At 41.0% G+C, this 22,747-nt stretch overlaps 1 protein-coding gene across 2 annotated transcripts in view; it reads right to left on the minus strand.

Annotated features, from left to right (window-relative positions):
- Positions 1-7,040: 7,040 nt before the first annotated feature.
- Positions 7,041-22,747, minus strand: part of AOX1 (aldehyde oxidase 1) — an 87,497-nt gene continuing 71,790 nt past the window's right edge. For both annotated transcript variants that reach the window (XM_058709809.1, XM_058709808.1), the window contains 2 exons: positions 10,217-10,292; positions 7,041-7,392 (listed from right to left, as the gene is read on the minus strand). In XM_058709809.1, coding sequence (XP_058565792.1) covers positions 10,239-10,292 — 54 coding nt within the window. In that variant the 3' untranslated portion in view covers positions 7,041-7,392; positions 10,217-10,238. The remainder of the gene's footprint in view (positions 7,393-10,216; positions 10,293-22,747) is intronic.

The following is a 22,747-nucleotide window of genomic DNA, read 5'->3' on the forward strand; positions in this document are numbered from 1 at the left end:
TTGGATAATTGGATGTTAGAAATAAGGTAAATGGTTGGCTAGAAAGGTTATATTCATCCTGTGAACCTTATCTGAAGAAGGTGGAAGAATCTAGTAGGCAGTGCTGGGACAAGCTGTAGGTCTGGAGTGCTACTGGTCCTGAGTGCCTTCTTCCCAGGGGATGCTATCATTTTCTCAGCTAGAAGGTTAGAAGATTGTGCCACCAGAATGTTGTATCCACCCAGTATGAACCTACCATGCAAGACGTTTGACCTATCTCATGGTGGCTATAGATATTTATTAAAGAGCCAGTCAGGGGGTGCCTGGGTGGTTCAGTCAGATAAGTGTCCAGCTCTTGGTTTCAGCTCAGGTCATGATCTCATGGTTTGTGAGCTCGAGCCCCATGTCGGGGCTCTGTGCTGACAGCACGGAGCCTGTTCGGGATTCTCTCTCTCCTTCTGTCTCTGCCCCTCCCCCAGTAGTGTGCTGGCACATGCTGTCTCTCTCAAAATAAATTAAAAAACTAACACACACACACACACACACACACACACACACACACCAAAAACAAAAGCAAAACAAAAAAACAAACCCAAAACCCAAGAGCTAGTCAATTGCCTAATTGCCTCAGGTCAGTTTGTGATAATCTGATCAGCAGTGGAAACTACTAGAGATTATTATAGTATGACACCAGTGGACCATCAGCATTTTAGAAAGGTCACTCTGGGTTAAAGGAAGCTGTAGTGGGCTAGAAAGTGAGACCTTTTGGATTCTGTTTTATCTAACTTAATATACCCACCTACAACCTGTGTTTTGTATACTTGCTTCTCTTCCTCTTCCTCCTATAGATTTTTAAACTATGCAGATTCTGGCAATACCCCTTTGGGGTAGTGTATCAGGATAGAGTAGTTGTGGGCAGCTGGGTGTGGGAATTTTGAAAAAAGCTCCTTAGCTGATTCTGATATGTCTATGTCTGCTTGTTCCAGATGGAGGATTTAATGGCATGGGGAGAAAAATGTCAGGGCTAAGGAGAGAGGACAGGTTTGTGGTGTTTGTTTGTTTGTTTGTTTGTTTTTAGTTTTTAGTGTTTTTTTTGTGTGTGTATGTTGGGGGGTTATTTTTGTGTGTATACAAAAACATGTCTTCAATGTTTATGGATTGTGAGCAACTTAAGAGGTTGTGGAATTTGAAATAATAAGCTACCAAACTTTGATTCATCTAGTTTTTGGTTAAAAATATAAATAACCATTGGTCACAATGGTGTTTGAAAGGCTTAGGGGAGGAAAAAGTCAAGTACTTTGCTTTTTCAGTGTACTGGTCTCTATAAGCCTTGGAGAACATTGATATTGCAGCAATTCCTTGAGCACAAGGAACAAAGAGACCAGACAGGTGAGAAAAGGTCTTGTTGAAATTGGTACAGGCTCTGTTTTTGTTATATTTGCAAAAAGAGGGAAGAAGTTTGCTCTTAGTTATATTTGTTCTTAGTTACATATTTAGTGTTAATTATGTTGGGTTGTTTGTTCAAAGTTAAGGCAAATTTTTTTTTTTTTTTTAAGATTTTATTTTTAAGTAATCTACATACCCAATGTGGGACTTGAACTTATGACTCGGAGATCAAGAGTCACATGCTCTACTTATGGACCCAAGCAGGTGCCCCAAAGTCTTGTTTTGTTTTGTTTTAAATGCCACTCACCATGAAAGATTTATTTGCTCTCTTTGAAAAATAGTACACAGAGTTTGTTGTTGTTTTTTTAAACTAAACTCTACACCCAATGTGGGGCCTGAACTCATGACCCCAAGATCAAGAGTCACATGCTCTACTGACTGAGCCAGAGAGGCGCCCAAGACAAAGTTCTTTATATCTTCTCCCTGGAATGTAATTGTCTGCTGGTTACATTTAGTCAAAAAATTATATTTGTTGTAGAATATCAAATATATTCACTTAAATTGTAAACTAACTATATTAATCAGATTCACCGCTATATAAATTGTGTAGGCTTTTCTGACATTTGGAAAAAATCTCAAAGTTCTATGTCTGTTTTTTCTTGATGTGTATCAGCATCTAACTTTGAAACTATTAAACCATGGCTGTTATAATATATGGTAAGCAAGTATCAAGGATACAGTCAATGAAGTAGCCAGGATAATAAAGCAAGTTCCGAGGAAGAAATAAGAAACTGTTATGGAAAGAAAGAATGTCAGAATAAGGTTGCACAGGGGCGCCTGGGTGGCTCAGTCGGTTAAGCGGCCGACTTCGGCTCAGGTCATGATCTCGCGGTCCCTGAGTTCAAGCCCCGCTTTGGGCTCTGTGCTGACAGCTCAGAGCCTGGACCCTGTTTCAGATTCTGTGTCTCCCTCTCTCTGACCCTCCCCTGTTCATGCTCTATCTCTCTCTGTCTCAAAAATAAATAAATGTTGAAAATTAAAAAAAAAAAGAATAAGGTTACACAGCCTAAAAAAACAAAACAAAACAAAAAAACCCCAAAACAAGCAAACAGAAACCCAAAAATCAAAAGCCAAAAACTAAAACAAAACTGGTTAATATCTTATAGAGTGAAAAAACTATAACCTTTGGAATTATCTTTTCAACTATACCAGACATCATTTGCAATTTATCAATGTTCTGCAAGTTAACACCTATATTAGTTTCCTACTGCTGCTATAAAAAATTACTGTAACTAGAGAGCTTAAAACAATACAGATTTATCTTACAGTTCTAGAGGTCAGATATCCAAAAAGAGTCACAGTATTAAAATCAAGATATGAGCAGGGCTGTGTTCCTTCTGAAGATTCTAGAGGAGAACCTATTTTATTGCCTTTTCCAGCTTCTAGAGATTGCCTACCGCAAGACCTGGCTTTTCAGGAGTTCGAACCCTAATAAACAGTAAGTATATAAAGTTCCCTAGAGTAATATTGTCCAATATAACTTTCTGAGATGATGGATATAGTCTCTTCTGTGTTGTTCAATATGGTACCCACTGGCCACACGTAGCTAGTGAGTACTTGAAAGGTGACTAGGACAAATAAGGAAATGAATTTTTTATTTAATTAATCAAAATTTAAATTTAAATAGCCACATGTGGCTAGTGGCCACCATATTGGACAGAGTATCCCTAGAGCATCAGAGTACTCTAGAATGGGCTTATTAAATAGTACTGAAGTATGACATTGAAAGGTCACACAGTATTTTTTCCCCCTCGTTTCCAGGTGTTGGAAAGTTTTTCTTAACATATGTAAGTAAAATAAATAGTGACTCTAACAGACTAAAATCCAATAATAATAACAATAACAATAAAATCCAATTTCAATAACAATGTGATTTCTTTGTCAAAGAACTATAGCTTCCTTCCTTTTACTTTTCTTAGTTCTGGCTCCTGGGTTTCTGGGTTACACAGTATAGGTTTCATAAATACTTTGAATAGAGCATTTCTGTCTGCTTTTCCTTAGTCAAAGATGTGCAAGTATCACTTTGAGATAGAACCTGTGGTAAAGGATGAGTAAAACATAGTTCCTGCCATCAGGCTAGAAAGGGAGGATACACATGTAGACAGATAGATGGTGTGATAGACGAACCAGTTACAATATGGGTGGGATGGAGAAAGGATCACTTCCACCCAAAACTGTGTCTGTTAGCCTTAGCAAGAAGGTTTGTTGGCATAGTGGGCTGAATAGTGTTCTCCTGAAGTTCACGTCTACCTGGAACCTCAGAATATGACTTTGTTTGAAAATAGAGTCTTTACAGACATAATTAGCTAAGAGGATGTCATACTGGATTTGGGTGGGCCCTAAATTCAATGGCTGGTGTTCCCCTGAGAGAAAAGAGAAAGGGAGATGGACCCAGATACACAGGGAAGAAGGCCATGTGACAATGGGGCAGAGTTTGGGGTGATGTAACGACAAGCCAAGAAATGCCAAGAAACTCCAGGAATCACCAGAAGAGGCAAGAAAGGGTTCTTCCCTAAAATCCGTGGCCCAGCTAATACCTTGATTTTGGACTTCTAGCCTCCAGAACTGTGAAAGAATAAATATTTAGGCCATCTAGTTTGTGGGAATTTGTTATGGCAGCCCTAGGAAACTAATAAACCTGGCAAGATACTGGCTAGCTGATGAAATTGAGGGCAGAACTGAAGAAGCAGGCCTTGAGATGCACAGGGACAGGGGTGCCTCTGAGGACCTAGCAGCAAGCTTGTGGACTTGTTCTCCATAGCTGGCCATCCAGGCAATCTGTTCCAGTGGCCTTTTAACCTTGTGTACCTTCCTCAAGAGTCTAACTCTCAGGAGACACTCAGACCCAGCTTTATCCTATGCCTTTCCCAGTAGCCTTCTTGGAACACATGGAGTAGAAGATAAGAGACTTCCCAAAGGAAAAGACTCCAGGCAGATAAAAACAAGTGTTGACTGCTACACAAATTATAGTACAGTTCTTTTTGGAAGAAGAAACTGTCCTGTTGAATGGTACTCTTTTACTCAATGAGGGTAGGTGGTTACAGATGTTGAGAGAGATAATCCAGGAAGCTATGTGCAGAAGGGTTTGGAGCAAGACCAGGTAGACAGCTGGTAACATCATCTAAATATGAAGATAAGGAGTGTGGAGACATCTGTCCTACTATGGTGGCTATGCCAAGGAAAAGAACATTCTTGTTTTGTACTCCATGATATCTTGGTATCAGCTCATTCAAGGTTGTGTAGGGAGACTGAGAAAATGTCTTTATTTTCTGTCTCCAACTATTTCTGCCTGATTTTCAAACTCCTTTTTTGCATGTTATGAATCAGAAATCATATCTTTCTTCTATTTGTCTACCTAATTATATGAGACAGATCAAATATTAATTTTCACTGTTCCAGAGGTAGAGCTGGGAGCAGGTTGCTTTTCCTTTACACGAGAGAACACCTGCTCAGAGAACTGAGGTTAAAAAGGCCAGAGTACAAATGCTTCCTGTGCCCCAGACCCATGGGAGAGAAACAGGAGGATCCATGGAGTAATGGTGGTGTAAAGGGTTATATTCCTCACTGTTACAGACACTAGGGTGCTGCTGACATGGGGAAGGGGGTAGACAGAGAGATGGGGGACTAGCACCTTACTCAGTGGGTCCAGCAGTGTAATCCAGGTAGAAACCAGGTGCTTGTCCTGACACCTTAGACTTCCCCTACCATCCTGACGTTTGGTCATTATGTCTCATCCCTGTGTGGAACCAGCTGAGAGTAACTTTAATCTTGACAAGAGTGGCTGGGCATTCTGGGACCTTCTATTCCTGAAGGAAAAAATAGTAGCTAATAAAAGTGGTTACATTTTGTGCTTGTGTGAGAATTGGCTGGATGGGGATGGTATGAGAGTTAGTCCTTGTACTGTATACCTTTTTATATTTTTGAACGTATTACTAATTTAAAACCTTTAGTATCTTTTTTTTTTAATTTTTTTTTTAACGTTTATTTATTTTTGAGACAGAGAGAGACAGAGCATGAACGGGGGAGGGGCAGAGAGAGAGGGAGACACAGAATCGGAAACAGGCTCCAGGCTCCGAGCCATCAGCCCAGAGCCTGACGCGGGGCTCGAACTCACGGACCGCGAGATCGTGACCTGGCTGAAGTCGGACGGTTAACCGACTGCGCCACCCAGGTGCCCCTAAAACCTTTAGTATCTTTTAACAACACTTACTGAGCCCAAAGAACTGATTTCAAGTATGTGGTTTCAACTATGCCTTTTTGAAAAAGTATTTGATTGATATCCATGCAATTAAGATTTTAGTGCATCAACTCACATAAATAACTTCTGCAGACCCCTTTATGTTTATTCCTTCATAGTTCTCAACTGTGGCAAATAGAAAATAAATACCTAGTAACCATCCGTAGTCCTGACAGACCAAATTTTATAAAATATGAATTATATTTACCATTGTTTAAAATGATAGAGATAATAAAACAAATTTCTCATTTCTTATTACTTTCTTCTTTAAAAAAATTTTTTTTAAATGTTTATTTATTTTTGAGAGAGAGCAAGAGATAGCATGTGAGTGAGGGAGGGGCAGAGAGAGAGGGAGACACAGAATCTGAAGCAGGCTCCAGGCTCTGAGCTGTCAGCACAGAGCCTGATGCGGGGCTTGAACTCACAAGCCATGAGATCATGACCTGAGCTGAAGTCAGATTCTTAACCGAGTTAGCCACCCAGGTGCCCCTCATTTCTTATTATTTTCAATAACTTTTGAATCACTTTGCCCTGGCTACTCCCACTAAGTTCCCCAGCTCTTCTGCTCACAAAAATCTTGCATAATTTTTTTTCCTGCCCATGACCCTTCTGTTCTTGTCTCCTTTCTCTTTGTGCTCCAGTCCCACTTCCTCCCTTAGGCTCCTGTGGCCTAGTGGAGTCTCCAAAGTCAGCATAGAGGCCTGTGGACAGGCCTGTGGACAGCCGTGTTGTGTCTCAGTCCCTGCAAGCAGATTTACTCACTGCCTCCAGTGACCTACATCCTCCTGCAGGCTGTACGACAATCTTGATCTTGGCCTTCACTCCCAAGCCACCCAGCACTCTCAGTCAGCCTCACCTCAGTCACTTCAGGAGTCACTGTAGACAATGGCTTGGAGAGCTTTATCACATGAGTTCTGGCTGACAGAGACTTTCTGGTCAAATAAGGCCCAGTTCATATTCCGGTTTCTCCTCCTCTGATGGCCTCCAAAACTCAGATTAATGGAATTTGGTGGATCCTGCATTCTAAAGTACAACATTGGGGTGATTACAATTAAACTTGCACTCCGTGTTTACCTACTTCAGAATATGGGAAGTTGAGCAGTGAAGTATTTCTGAAACTGATACTAGATTGGGTGTTTTTTATAAACAAAAAAATGAAAGGGTTTTATGATACATTGAAAATGTTTTTACATTGCCCTTTATCTCCAAATTCCAAAAGAATGTTAACCAGTTGAATAGCTGATCTACACGAGGAAAATACAACTCCTTTGTTGTCCAATGCCCAGACATGGACGCATAGCGAATCCACAGTAAGAACAAAACAAAATTGTAGATCTCTTTTGGTGTCCTTACCTGTGCCACCCAATCAAACACATCCTTGAGGAAAGTAATCACATGTTTATTTACTGAGAAGTGTCTTCCACTCTAGGATCACAACCTGTATTACTAGTCAGTCCAGTTAGATTGGAGGGATACACAAAGAAAAAAATTTGCTTTTAGAGCAATATTTACGTGATGTCTTCACAAACAAATCAAACTTAAACTTGGCTACTGTGGATATTGCAATGCTTATCTGGTGACCTCTAGGCTAAAATGTCTAAGCAAATAATGATTTATCTTGTTAGCCTAATCAGGCTTGAATAATGTTTCTAAAATTTGTCTTTTCTTCCACAACAGTGTATCAGTTTGGATTAACAAACCATCTTTTCACTTGTGAAAAACTGAAACACCTGGAAAAAAAAAAAAAGGAGAGTAATTATAAAAGTGTGCAAATTCCCCAGCTTTTGCATGCAAGGAAAACAATAAGTAGTTGAAAACTTGGATTGGTAAGCTTTACGGATATGAATAAGTATGTTTAGGTAGTTACTTATTCTTCCTTGGCCTCCATGTCTTCATTTATAAGAAGCTGGATGAGCTCAAAGGTTTTCACACATTTTTAGCGAAGGTTGAAAATGTTATGGGAAAACACTCACACATATATGATTTTAGTGTGGTATAAATTTAATGTCAATGTTTAACACTTGCTTATATAGCAAATATGTGAAAACGATAATGCTACTTTAAAGAATGCGAAAACCTGAAATGGCAGGTAAAGACTGACAGTTAAAGACTCAGAATGCAATTTATATCTGCATTTTATTATTTTTTAAGTTTATTTATTTATTTTGAGAGAGTGTGAGAGAGAGTGTGTGCGAGCACGTGAGCAGGGGAGGGGCAGAGAGACACAGAGAGAGAATCCCAAGCAGGCTCCATGCTGTCAGTGCAGAGCCCCACAGGGGTCCCGAACCCACGAACCCATGAGATCATGACTGGGCCAAAACCAAGAGTCAGACACTTAACCTAGAATCACCCAGGTGCCCCTACATTTTATTTTAATTGCACAGCATGGAGATAATTCTGACACACAAATAGTTGTAAGTGGTAAAGTAGAAAAAGAGATTTTTATGGTTTGGTTTTGATTTTTGTTTTTTAAATTTTTCTAGAACTGTGAGAATGGTCTTTATTTTGAAATTTGTACAAAAACTTGACAATCCAGTTCATTCATTGGCGGTCTCCAATTTGTTAAAATTTGGCATTTAGCTGGGGCGCCCGGGTGGCTAAGTCGGTTGGACATCTGACTTCAGCTCAGGTCATGATCTCACAAACTGTGAATTGGAGCCCCGCATTGGGCTCTGTGCTGCAGCTCAGAGCCTGGAGCCTGCTTCGGATTCCGCATCTCCCTCTCTCTCTGCCACTCCCCTGCTCTGTCTCTCTCTCTCTCTCAAAAAATAAATAAACGTTAAAATTTTTTTAAAAAAACCATAAAATTTGGCATTTAGTACATCTGAGTGTGTATGTGTAGCTTTCCTTTAGTGAGTACAGTGTCAGGCATGATGCTGAGTACTTTATAAACCTTGTTTTATATAGGGATTAGAGTGAATTTGCCATCATGTCCACATTGAATTTTAACACTTGAAAAGAGAGAGGTAGAGAGAGAGAGAATAAAGAACTAGATAGACATTCTGCCTTCTATACATGGGTATATGTGCTTTCATTACTATTTTATAATAATTTAAAATATAGTTTAAAACATTAGCTGTTTTGATTTTTGTTATTGTGAAAGGAGAAACAAAAATATCATCAATTATTTAGTCTGATTTAGCAAAACTATCCATGCAAGTTCTTATGTGACAAGTAACAATGGAATTAAACATATATTTGTTAATACGCATGGGTTGTTTTAGACATTTAATTGGAAAATTAGAGTTTGATGAAATGTTTTTTCTCTGAATCTATGACGTAGTTCTCTTCTGCTTTCATTTTTTCTAATGTTGCCCAGTAAGTGTGCAGAAAAGCAGTTTAGTTTTCCAACAATGAAAATTTCTTTTTGTCAGCAGATATTTCCCCGGCACTTTTGGTGGCCACCCTCCAAAGTCTTCAGTGCTCTGAGTTTTGTGTTAAGCTGCAGTACAAAACTGTAGCAGTTAAACACAACAAATGCAGCTAGATACCTCTTTTATTTTATTTTACTTTTACTTTTTAAAATGCTTATTTATTTATTTTGAGAGAGAGAGAGAGTGAGCAGGGGAGGGGCAGAGAGAAATGAAGAGAGAGAATCCCAAGCAGGCTCCACACTGCCAGCACAGAGCCTGACACAGGGCTCAATCTCATGAATGATGAGATCATGACCTGAGCTGAAATCAAGAGTCAGACCCTTAACCGACTGAGCCACCCAGGTGCCCCCAGATACTTCTTTTAAATAGCACTAGTTAATTATAAATGCAGGAAGCAATAGATTTTAATGTAGTGCTTTGTACTCAAGATATGATTCTCAAAAGAATTAGGGAGTAGGATCTTTATTTATTTATTTTTTTTTTAATTTTTTTTTTTTTAAATTTTTAATGTTTTTATTTATTTTTGAGACAGAGAGAGACAGAGCATGAATGGGGGAGGGTCAGAGAGAGGGAGACACAGAATCTGAAACAGGCTCCGGGCTCTGAGCTGTCAGCACAGGGGCCCGATGCGGGGCTCGAACTCACGGACCGCGAGATCGTGACCTGAGCCGAAGTCGGCGCTCAACCGACTGAGCCACCCAGGCGCCCCGGGAGTAGGATCTTTAAAATATCTTAATCCACAACGTTCTTGTTTTAAATTTTATTTTAAAATGAAAAGAAAAACTGGTGCAGGTGCCTGGCTCAGTCAGTGGAGCATGCGACTCTTGTTCTTGGGGTTGTGAGTTCAACCCCATGCTGTGTATAGAGATTACTCAAAAATAAAATCTTTAAAAAGATAAATAAATAAAATGAAAACAAAAGCTGGTACTATGTTTTTCTTGGGTAAAATACACTGAATTTCCTTGCCAGCATCCAAAGCCATGTATTGTTTAGTGTTAAAAAATTAAAATGTTGAATAAAGCTTAAAAATGAAACTAGATTTATACATTTGTGCAATCCTAAATTTCCATAGAACACAGTTGGAAAAGCTACTGGACTGGCTCATCTTTTTTTTTTTTTTTTTTTTTTTTTTTTGTTCCTTTTCTTTCTGAGTAGTTATATTTCAGCTTAATGATCTTACCTTTTAGGAAATGACAGCAGTGTTACGCTATAGGGATAGACCAAGGTTTAAATGTCTTAGGGTCATCTCTTGGGATCTAAGAAAGAAACCAAATTAGATTCTTAATGTTCATAATGCCATTGCAATATTTCATGAGAAAAATGAAGTTTTGAAAATTCTTAGGTTTTGAAAAATTTTCTGACAGAAGGAGTCAGGATTTTCCTGAGGAATGGGACGGTACCATTCCCTTCAAGTGATAACTCTGAAGAGACAGGGATTTGGTGTTGTGATCTCTGCTACACTTAAATGTTGTTTAAGAGGGCACTTCGATGTTACCTATTTTCTTTGCTTCCCAGATGTGAATCCCAAAGAGAATTCCAAATCTTGTGAAAATGTTTGGGGGAAGACAGTGGGAAGGGAACAGTGGGTAGGCTGAGTTACTTGCACTGGAGCCTACAGACTTGGTCTCCTCTGCAGTGATTTGAGAACAGCCCTGTCTACACCTTTAGCCAAATGATTTGTGTGGTTCAGTGCCCTTGCTAATTAACTCCCAGGCTCATTCTACTATCCTCGGCTACAAGCCCCCAAGAGTTTGACCTGTTTATCTTCCTCCTTGTGGTCCTCAGTTCCTGTCTCCTCTGCTGGGAATTCACTCCCTTAGGTCTGGCAGAAAGCAGATATTCCTTCCCTCTGCTGTTGTCCTGTTTTTGTTTGAAGAGTTGACTTTTATTACAAAGGTGTTAAAAGAAAAAACAAACTTCCCATAAATAATGAAGAGTTATGAAGATTCCAAAAAGCTTTTCTTCTAATATTTCTTTCACAAAAATACAAAAAGAAGACAAAGAACAAAAAAAATGAACAAAAAATCTCAACTCTGTAACCTGTTATCCTTACAAATTCTGTTCTGTTTGTTCTTAATCTGTATTGAAATGTAAATGGGGGGCTAGGTTTGCTGTTCTCAAAGGGCCTCCCTGCATTCTTTACTTAACTGGGGCTCAGGGAGTTGCTTGGCTATCTTGTTTAGAATCAGCCTGTTGCACCTGGGCAGGGCAAGACATCGGACAAAGCGCCTCAGTCTGGTCTGAGGTGATTTCAGGTCAGCTCCTCTGCTAAAGGGAATGGAATTTTTAGTCTCTTCCAAAACCTGCTTCCAATTCTTTTCACCAGACCTGGGCTTCTAGCGTGCCCTTCTGCTTTGGAACACAGATCAGTAGTTATTCCCAGCCTTCTTGAGTCTCACCAACTCCCTATGTCCTGGAGTGAGGACTTAACCTCCTTCCTTCTTCCTCCTCCTCCTCCTCCTCCTCCTCCTCCTCCTCCTCCTCCTTCTTCTTCTTCTTCTTCTTCTTTTTTTATTTCAAAGGTCCCAGGTATGGGACTTAAGCTGCTCTTCCCTGGCTTTTGGTGATCTTCCCTTTATCTTCTCTTTTGCTTGGTGCCCTCATCCCTTTCCTTCTCTATTCTATTTCTCCCTGTTGGTTCTCTATAGCTATAATTAAGGCAATTTTCACTATGAGTATCAAGACTGATTCTGCTTTTCATTAAGTCTCTATTTCTGAGATCTATCTGACCCAATCTCTTTGGTCCAAGGTCTAGTAACAATAGATAGTTGCCATCAGTTCAGGAATTCGTCATCATCATTGTGCAGTAAAGGATTAAGTCAGCAGGCCTGGGTAGTCCAAACCCTGCATATTCCAAAGAAAGTTTTAGCTCCTGACCAGCTCCTGGGAGGTAACACCAAAGCCCTAGCAATCCCACCTGATAAGATGTCTTTGTTTACCTGGGGCCTGTTATGCCCAGAATTCGTGATCCCCAAAGACTACTAGGGGGCTCGAGTCCGATGCAAAAGCAAAAGAGCCTTTATTCGAGCTAGCTCGAGCTCAATCCCCTACCTGCACCGATGCAGCGGTGAGATACCAGGGAGAGAGAGAGAGTTTCAAAAGCACAAAAGTTTTATAGGGGTTTAGGGGCAGTTGGTGAGGCAATGGCTGTGGCCTCAGCCGATTGGCTGGGGAAGGGTCGTGGCCTCGGCCAATTGGCTGGGGAAGGGTCAGAGTCCTGTTAAGCAGGTCGCTGGGTGTGTTTTGATCAGGAAGTTTGAACGGGTGAGCAGGAGGTTACTCAAGGGGAGGAGGCTCGGTCTGAGGTTTCTGTGATTTTCCCGGAAAAGGGGTCATGTCGGGGACATAGTCACTCAAGGTGGAGAACACAGAACAAGATGGAGTCGGCCGGCGTAGGCCCGCCCTTTCAGGGCCTTGTGTCATGTGGTATCATTTGACCTCTGGAAGAGCTGGACACTGAGTAACTAAGATCAGTATGCAGATAACTTACGCCTACACGACTGATCTCTAATAAAAACCCTTGACACCAAGGCTCAGGTAAGCTTATTTGGTTGGAAAAACCTTGTGTATCTTCTCATACATCATTGCTGGAGAATTAGGTGTTGTCTATGTGACTCCGCTGGGAGAAGATAACTGGAAGCTTGTGCCTGGTCTCTCCTGGACTCTGCCCTATGTTCCTTTTTCCTTTGCTGATGTTAACCTCTATCTTTTCACCATAATAAACCATAACCATGAGTATACCAGCTTTCCTGAATTCTGTGAGTGCATCTAGTGAACCATTGAATCTGAATGTGGTCTTGTGGACTTTTAACTCAGTCTTCTTCATTATCATCACCATCATCATCCTCACCATCAATGTGTCCATTGACCACTTACTATGTGTGACAACTGCAAAATGCTTTTCATGTGTTATCTTTTATTTTTTTTGAGAGAGAGAGACAGAGAGCACATGAGTGAAGGGGGGGACAGAGAGAGAGGGAGGAGGGAGAGAGAGAATCTTAAGCAGCCTCCACACCCAGCGCAGACCCCAACTTGGGGCTCCATCTCACAACTGGAAGATCATGACCTGAGCTGAAATCAAGAGTCAGACACGTAACCAACTCAGCCACCCTTGCACCCCCTCATGTGTTATCTTAATCAATCCTTGCAACAACCTGGAAAGTAATTCAAATTATTCTCTTCACATACCTGTCCCCCAATTTTATAGATAAGGAAACCAAGTGATCAGAGAAGTTAAATAAATCATCAAAAGTAGAGCTGGCCTTCTAACCCACATCCTTCTGACTCCAGGACCTGTGTCTTAACCACTAAGCTAAAAGGGTACATCGTGACTCCTTTCTGTTGCTAGTTAAGTGGCTGCCTTTTTTCCTGTTTCACATTCTGCGTTGCTTATTCCCTCTTTTCAACAGCTTTGCCCTGTTCCTTTTTAGGTGCTGTCCCTACCTCTTCCCTTCCCCTGCTTCTCTCAACTAAAGGAGTAACCTTCCAGAGACCAGGTAGGAGGGTTTTTAGGTGCAAAAACATACATTCAGTAGCCGTGTCAGGTAATCCCCCTTCATAGTAAGAAAGGCCACTCTGTGAAGTATCACCAAACGTTGCAGGGAACAGATTCAGTCCCTGCACCCTGGGGCAAGCATGCTCAACATGGAACCAGTTTCACAGCCTATTAAGTGCTGGTGAAACCTCTTCCAAGACAGCGTGAGAGGCAGGGAGGTGAAGAATGTGATGAAGAATGAAAGAGCATGTGCCAGTCTGAGTGTGTGTGTGCATGTACATGTATGTATGTGTGTGTGTTTGTGTGTCTCACAGGGACAGAATGATAGACAGCATTCTGACAAAGGCACCATGGGAGACTTCACTCTGAGTCACCTCCTGAGTCGTGCAGTTTGTGTCTGTGCTCCATCTCAGAATCCGTGGGACTGAGGTGTGTGTGTGTGTGTGTGTGTGGCTTTTAAGGCCTTGCCAAGGATCTGTGGCTTAGCTTCCAGCAGAACTGGGTGCAGAATGCATGTTTCTACGTGTTATTGGGGTAGGTTCCAAAACTATAAAGAAACAGAATGCAATCTTGTAGGACTGCCAGTACCTCTCCCTCTGCTCAGAGAAATGCAAAGCAGTGCACAGGGTGTGGGGTTGAGGACTAGTGTTTGGGGGCCAACCAACCCACACTAGTGTAGGTAAACCTGGCCGCTTCACGGCACAGGAAACGTTCACGTGTCTCTCCTTCATCTGGCAGGGATAGCTCCCTTTACTGAACTAACAGGTGGCACTTAAAAGTGCCATTAAAATGCTGCCAACTCTGAGTCTGGGCATCCAGAACTGTGAACAAAGCAGGAAGGCAAAATGGAACATGGGGGTGGCAAGGCGGTGGCAATGCGGAGGGAAGAGAGTAGGTGGGAGGAGGCTGCATTAGGGTCTGCACGGTAGGGAAGGTAAAGGCCTTCAGAAACTGGACACCTGTCAACCGTACAGAACATGGATGGGTGTCGCCACTGGAATTGGGCACTGGTCTAGAATGAAAGGACCGCTTCTCAAGGAGATACTCTAGAGCCAGGCCTCAGCCCAGCACATGACACAACCACTTGTGGTGGCTGCAAGTGTTCCTTGTGAGTCAGCATTATGAAGCTGCCCCTTCCAAATGCCGGGTGAACTGAAACCTGTTTGCAAACTTGTTTCTAAGCTGAAGGTCTGATTTTAGCTTCCAGGAGATGGAAACTGAATCTGTTTATTTGCTTTATGTGGCCTCCTGCTAGGTCAGCCCCCACACACCATGTTTTTGTAGTTACTATATCTATCTATCTATCTATATATGTATATATATATGTATATATATATATACATATATATATACATATATATGTTTATTTTTGAGAGAGAGACAGTGAGCACAAGCAGGGGAGTGGCAGAGAGAGACAGAGAGGGAGACACAGAATCTGAAGCAGGCTCCAGGTTCTGAGCTGTTAGTGCACAGCCTGATGTGGGGCTCAAACCCACAAACCGTGAGATCATGACCTGAGCTGAAGTCAGACCCTTAACTGACTGAGCCACCCAGGTACCCCTTGTAGTTACTTTAATAAATACTTTTTGCTGTGAGTGATAACAAGGTGTTTGTATTTGCCCTACTATCAAATTCTCCAAGGAAGTATTTTTCTTTCTTTCTTTCTTTCTTTCTTTCTTTCTTTCTTTCTTTCTTTCTTTCTTTCTTTCTTTCTTTCTTTCTTTCTTTCTTTCTTTCTTTCTTTCTTTCTCTCTCTCTCTCTCTCTCTCTCTCTCTCTCTCTCTCTCTCTTTCTTTCTTTCTTTCTTTAAATGTTTATTTAGTTTTGAGAGAGAGAGAGAGAGAGAGAGAGAGCAAACGGGAGAGGGCAGAAAGAGAGGGAGACACAGAATCCAAAGCAGACTCCAGGCTCCAAGCTATCAGCATAGAGCCTGATGGGAAAACTCACGAACTGTGAGATCATGACCTGGGCCGAAGTTGGATGCTTAATCAACTGAGCCACCCAGGTGCCCCACCAAGGCAGTATTTTTCTAATTTTTAAGACTGTGGAACTCTTCATGTTTCTGAATCCTAAAGATTTTTTTTTTAAGGTGAAATCACTGTTTCTAAGGAAAAGTTCTAATTTGAAAATGTTAGGTATTTTCTGTGTATCTTTAAAAGAAGTTTCCTTTTTTTTCCCTTGTGGAATTTTAAATGACTGCATAAAACACATTTCCAAGAAATACATTTTTCTTTCTTCCATCACCAAGAAGGAGATACATAGAGATGACATTTTTGGGCATGTATGGCCGAGCCAGGCTGCTCTGCTGGGCTCAGAGCAGAAACTACCACCAGCAACACCGTTCTAACCAAGTGTTAACCACCTAAGAAAGGGCACATGGGTAAAAACCACAATCAACAGCTCTGATCAAAGTAACCAAAGAAACAGATGTAAACAACCTTTGATATAGTAAACGATTGTTCAAATAGAATTTTTTTGCCTGCTTTTTGTTGCAGCTTGAAACTAATGATCTGCAAAAATGAGGCTGCTAGTCTTTTTTTTTTTTAAGTTTATTTATTTATTTTGAGACAAAGAGTGCACTCACAAAAGCTGGAAGGGGCAGAGAGAGAGGGAGAGAGAGAATCCCAAGCTGGCTCCCCACCATCAGCGCAGAACCAGACTTGGGGCTCAATCTCATGAACCATGAGATCATGACCTGAGCTGAAACCATGAATTGGACACTCAACTGACTGAGCCACCCAGGCACCCTGAGGCTGTAGTCTTAAGAGTTGTTTTTTGCTGTCCTTAGCAGGTCAACTCGATTTAATGTGGAAATCTTTTTAAGCCCTTTGGGAGAGGCATATTTTGAAGAAAGTGATTAATAGTTATGGGTATTTGGTGGAAACTTCAGTTTAATATTTACAGAGTGACTTATATTTACATAATATTTTTACATGCGTTATTTTATTTAATTCCAAAGGAAAAGTACAGAGGGTTTGACCATCATTTCTGTTTAAGAAATAGTTATAGGCAGGCTGTTATTTACCTTATGGTTATAAGGAGGTTATTAAAAGAGGAGGTTTTAGACTCTCCAGTGCATGTTCTAGTACACAGAAATTCTGAACCTCTCACCTTCCGACTTGTCAGAGGAAATTGTGTTTTGACAACAGTATTCAAAGGCCAAATACTAAGGGTGTTAATATCTGCTTCTCAAAAAATGTTTGTTTTTGTTTTTTTGCATATTACAGTGTTATATGCCAGTGTGAATCATTATATACAGCTCACCCTTTAAAAATTTTTTTTAATGTTTATTTTTAAGAGAGAGAGAGCGAGAGAGAGAGAGAGAGAGAGAGAAAGCATGAGTAGGGGAGAGAAGAGAGGGAAACACAGAATCCGAAGCAGGCTCCATGCTCTGAGCTGTCAGCACAGAGCCCGATGTGGGGCTCAAACTCAGTGGACTGTGAGATCATGACCTGAGCAGAAGTGGAATGCTTAACTGACTGAACCACCCAGGCGCCCCTATGCAGTTGATCCTTGAACAACATGGGGGTAGGGTCCACTTATAATTTTGACTCCCAAAAACTTAAGTACTACTAGCCTACTGTTTACTGAAATGAACTATGTTATTGTAACATACCTGATTAGCACATATGTATCATATACTGTATTCTTATTATAAAGTAAGATAAAGAAGAGAAAATGTTATAAGAAAATCTTAAGGGGACACCTGTGTGGCTCAGTTGGTTAAGTGTTGGACTCTTGATCTCAGCTCAGGTCTTGATCTAGGGTCGTGAGTTTGAGCCCCGCAATGGGCTCCACACTGGGCATGGAAGCCTACTTAAAAAAAATATATATCTTAAGGAAGAGAAAATACATTTACCATGCTGTACTGTAATAAATCTGGGTATAAGTGAATCTGCACACTTCAAACCTATGTGGTTCAAGGATTGACTGTATTTCAGTTAAAATAGCATGTTGTAGTTTGTTTCAAGGTAAATCTGATACAGGCTCAGATTTGTTTCAAGATGCTTTAAAGAGACTGGTCTGTGTGAGGAGCCAGGCTATGAGAACTTTAGGAGGCTTATTGTGTGAATAAATCATAATTTCTAAAGAACTGAAGATGGAGACTTGGATTGTGATAGAAACTAGATGCCAGGGAAGCTGGAACAAAGATCATTTAGGTTTCACCCTCCTGATGTGAAGATAAGTGGTATGGCCACAAGTTTTTATTTGTTATCTCTATGCCAGAAAGAATAACAAACAGCCTGTTAGTTACAAGTTTTTTCTACCAATATCAGAGACTTACAAGGTAAGGCGATTAAAAAAATTTTTTTTATGTTTATTTATTTTGAGAGAGAGAGGGAAAGAACACAAGCGCAAGTGGGGGTGGGGAATAGAGAACAGGAGAGAAAATCCCAAGCAATCTCCACACTGTCAGCACAGAGCCTGATGCAGGGCTCCTTCTCAGGAACCGTGAAATCATGACCTGAGCCAAAATCAAGAGTTGTACACTTAACTGACTGAGCCACCCAGGCTCCCCCAAGGTAAGGCCATTTTTGAGGGCTACTTGGTCCCATTTTACTTTGAATCTAATGAAACTGCCACAGGGCCTTTGCACTAACTATTCTCTGTCTGGAACATACCATTACCAGCTTTATGCTTGCTCCTTCCTCAGCTCAAAGGTCAATGTCCTAGAGAAAATTTCTCTAATAGACCATCAAAAATAATCTAAAATAATCTCTCCATCACATTATAGCCCCCTATTTTTCTATTTTGCTTCAGAGTATTTATCACCACTTGAGATTGTATTGTGTGAATGTGAGCTCCATGTGGGCAGAGATTGACTGGCTCACTGTTTCTTTAGTTCCCCAGCAGTGTCTGGTGCATGGAAAAATGAATGAATGATTGCATGATGAATGATCAGAGCTGGGGCCAAATCTATAACCTCTTTGACTTTAAGAAAAGGTTAAGGCTAAATTAGTAAAGTTTTGTTCTATTGATGAACAGGCATCATCCAGAGTCAGCTAAGTACTTATAATTCACAGTAGTTGTTTGTCTTCCTCCCCTGCTACACCATAAACAACTTGAGAGCAGATACCAGTGAATCTCATTCACCAGTATACTCCTGGTACCTCAAAATATGCAAAAAGGAAAGTATTGAATTAATTTCTTGAATTTGATTAAAATATGAAAGGTAACTAGGGATTAGCCAGGTGAGGAAAAGGAAGAAGATGGTTTCAAGCAGAGGAGAGAGCTTGGTGGAAGCCTCTGTCCTTGATATGAGGAACAGACAGAAGATGGCAAGTGTGGAGAGAGAAGGCAGGGTAGGGTGCCATGCATAGCTGGAGAAGTGGGTGAGGCCAGCCATAGGGGAATTTGCAGGTTTGTAGGCTTGGCAGGGCAAGTTAAAAAGTTATATCTTTATCCTAAGAGCAACGGGAAACTTTTACCTGTGTATACGCTAGAGTGACATGATCATATTTGTCACAACACAAATTTTTGGCTGCACTGGATACTGTGAAGTCAGCAATGAAGCTGTTTTGACCTAGGCTGGAGAGATGTGAGGTGGACTTAGGGTCTCTAGAAAGTAAGCTCCACAAATGTAGAGACTGCCCTCTGTTTCATTCACTTCTGAATTCCCAGCACCCAGAACAATGTCTGGTACCTGCTTTGTGGTACAATACAGATAGAGGAGTATTGCCATTTCCTGTGACAGGAAGTAGCAGATGAATCTATATTTTATGTGTTTCTGGTCCTCTTTGTTACACCAAGAGTCAGGACTTCCTCCTCTCTGCTTCCCTTGGGAGGCCCCACTCAAGGCTGGCTTTATGGTTATTCCTTTTCTGTTGGTGGGGTTTTCTGTTGGTGGTGCTGAAGGGAGGGGGTCTGGAGGTGAGAATGGAGAAAGGTTTTTTTTTTTGTTGTTTTATTTATTTATTTATTTATTTTGAGGGAGACAGAGACAGTGTGAGCGGGGGAGGGGCAGAGAGAGGGAGAGAGAGAATACCAAGCAGGCTCCGTGTTGCCAGCACAGACCTTGTCCCAGGGCTCAATCCCACGATTGAGCTATCAGCTGGAGCTCAGAACCTATGAGATCATGATCTGAGCCGAAATCAAGAGTTGGACGCTTAACTGACTGAGCCACCCAGGTGCCCTGAACAGAGAAACTCTTGAATCCCTGAAGTCTTGTCAAGAATTTGAAGTCACTCATTATGAAGTCACTCCCAATTATACGGTTCAAACCTTTTCAAATATTAATGTCAGGGATATCTCAATTTTGGAAAATAAGTATGTAAACAAGGTAAATTGTACATACAAATAATTACAAATTAAAAGATGGTTATAAGTATGTGTGTATGTATATACAAATACCAAAATTTTTATGGTTATTTCTGATTAGTGGGGTTATATGGCTGATTTTAACTTTCATCTTACACTTTCAACATTTTCTTATTTTTCCATAATGGACATGTGTTACTTTTGTGAAGATAAAAAATAATACATGTTTAAAAATGAGGTTTATAATATCAAACATAGATTATAACATGTGGTGCTATTTAGATGTATTTTAGAAAATGTGAGGTTACTCTCACATTGACCCTGAGCATTTGATTGATGGGTATACAAATTATTCGATGATTTATATCCACGAATATATATATTAAATTACTGTTACCAAAAAAATCAGACTTGGGAGAAAAATCTGGACTCATGCCATGAACAAGGTAGCTGGCAGGTGGGGTCCCAAATGGTGAATGAAATCAGAGTCATTCACTTCTTTACCATTGCATATGACAGAGTGACTTTGCCAGATAACCCAACTATTAAAAATGGCCTAAAGCCTTGGAAATGAAGGAATTCATTTTCTGGGAGCCAGGCCATTTTGAAGACCGAAAAATGTTAAACGTGGGCAAGAAAGGAAGAGTAGAATTGCTGCTCCGAGTTTTTAGTTTCACTAAAATGGCTCATTTTGGGAAAGGATATTTATTACTGTAAAATACAATTGAGAACATTTTTTTGAAAGGTTGAAAGCGGAACGATTGGTGTCGAGATCACGTGATTCTGCAGTTACCACGTGACCACTGCTGTTGTCCGGAGGGGCGGACTTGACCCTCCAGTTCCAAATCCACCCAGAGAAGGTGTTCCTAGCAGTGGAGGAGTGCTGGTTTCCTGGCCCTGCCCCTCTGAGCAGGACTGGCCAGAGGTGGGTGACTACAACCCTTCTGTGGACAGTGCAGTCAGGTGAGGGGCAGCCTGAGGGGCAGAGCTCTTGCTGGGATACTTGGAGGGAAATACAGTGTGGTGGGTATTTTGGAATAGGAGAAATGTTGAGTCAGCCTTGGGGATCAGAAGAGGAATAGATCATTTAGGGGAAGGAAATGAGTAATTATGACACTTGTATTTTTCTTTTCTTTTCTTTTTTTAATTTTTATTAAAAAAATTTTTTTTTCCAACATTTATTTATTTTTGGGACAGAGAGAGACAGAGCATGAACAGGGGAGGGGCAGAGAGAGAGGGAGACATAGAATCGGAAACAGGCTCCAGGCTCTGAGCCATCAGCCCAGAGCCCGACGCGGGGCTCGAACCCACGGACCGCGAGATCGTGACCTGGCTGAAGTCGGACGCCCAACCGACTGCGCCACCCAGGTGCCCCTGTATTTTTCTTTTAAATTGTATTGTTTAATCTCTACACCCAATATGGGGCTTGAACTCATGACCCCAAGATCAAGAGTTGCATGCTCTTCTGACTGAGCCAGCCAAACATGCCTATGACACTTATTTTTAAGCAATATTCCTAAGTCCTGGGTCATATTATTCTTTCACTCTATGGCTGGATATTTTGAAGAGGTCAGTTAAGTATTTGAGCTTCTTTTTTTAAAAAAAATATATCTTTTAATGTTTTTATTTATTTTTGAAAGAGAGAGGGGGGGGGGCGGGGGAGAGGCAGAGAGAGGTGGAGACACAGAGTTGGAAGCAGGCTCTAAGCCCTGAGCTGTCAGCACAGAGCCCGATGTGGGGCTCAAACTCACGAACCTCAAGATCATGACCTGAGGCAAAGTCCGACGCCCAACTGACTGAGCCACCCAGGTGCCCTTGGGCTTCCTTTAATATAGATATGAAAAAATACAAATTTCTTTTAAGAGGTAGAGAATCAGTTCTTTTCTCTCTAAGAAGCAATATACTATGCTGGAGCCAGACAGTCTGTGTTTGAATCTTGACCTTGGGCAAATGACCATACCTCAGTTTCCTCAATAGTAAAATGAAAAAAATAATACTAGTTACCTGATAGAGTTTGACTAATGAGATATTTCACTAATGTGAAATATTTAGTATGGTGCCCAATCAATGCCAACTACTGTTACTATTTATATTAGGATGCTATGAGGAGATGGGCAAGGTGGACTCAGTGACCTCACTGGGGTTGCGTAGCTGCAACATTCAGCAGGCTGGCCTTGCAGCAGGCTGCATCTAGCAGGTAGCTCCCCAGTCTTCCCTCTCCTGGGCTGGGGGGCATTGTTATAAAATGGAATGAAGTGGAAAAGCAGCCGCTGTTATTTCTTTTCATTTTCTTTTAATGTTTATGTATTTATTTATTGAGAGAGAGAGAGAGAGAGAGAGAGAGAGAATCTCAAGCAGGCTCTGTGCTGCCAGCATGGATGTGGGACTTGATCTCACAAACTGTGAGATCATGACCTGAGCTGAAATCAAGAGTTGGATGCTTAACCAACTGAGCCACTCAGTTGGCACTCAGATGCTCCAAGATCATGTTATTTTTAAATGAAAGCTAGACTGTGTACCCTGTGTTTGTATAGGGAGCATGGAGAGTGTGTTATCAAATATAGCTACATGACACATGGCTTTTTTTTATGTTTAGTTTTCTTGAAGAGTAGGATAGATTAGATAGGATAGAGGGAGGAAATATAACAGCTTGATGAAATCATTAGTTGTTTAATACTTAGCTATTAGTTTTTGTTTTGTTTTCTTTTTCTAATAATTCTTTTCTTATGTTTATTTTATTTTTGAGACAGAGAGACAGCAGGGAAGAAGCAGACAGAGAGGGAGAGAGAGAATCCCAAGAAGGCTCCATGCTGTCAGTGCGGAGCCTGATGTGGGGCTCGATCCCATGAAGCATGAGATTATGACCTAAGCCAAAATCAAGAGTCTGATGCTTAACCAACTGAGCCATCTGGTACCCAGCTATTAGTTTCTAAAGCATGATAAATTACTCTACTTCAG

The sequence above is a fragment of the Neofelis nebulosa genome, chromosome 2, assembly GCF_028018385.1.
Source record: "Neofelis nebulosa isolate mNeoNeb1 chromosome 2, mNeoNeb1.pri, whole genome shotgun sequence".
NCBI lineage: Eukaryota > Metazoa > Chordata > Mammalia > Carnivora > Felidae > Neofelis > Neofelis nebulosa.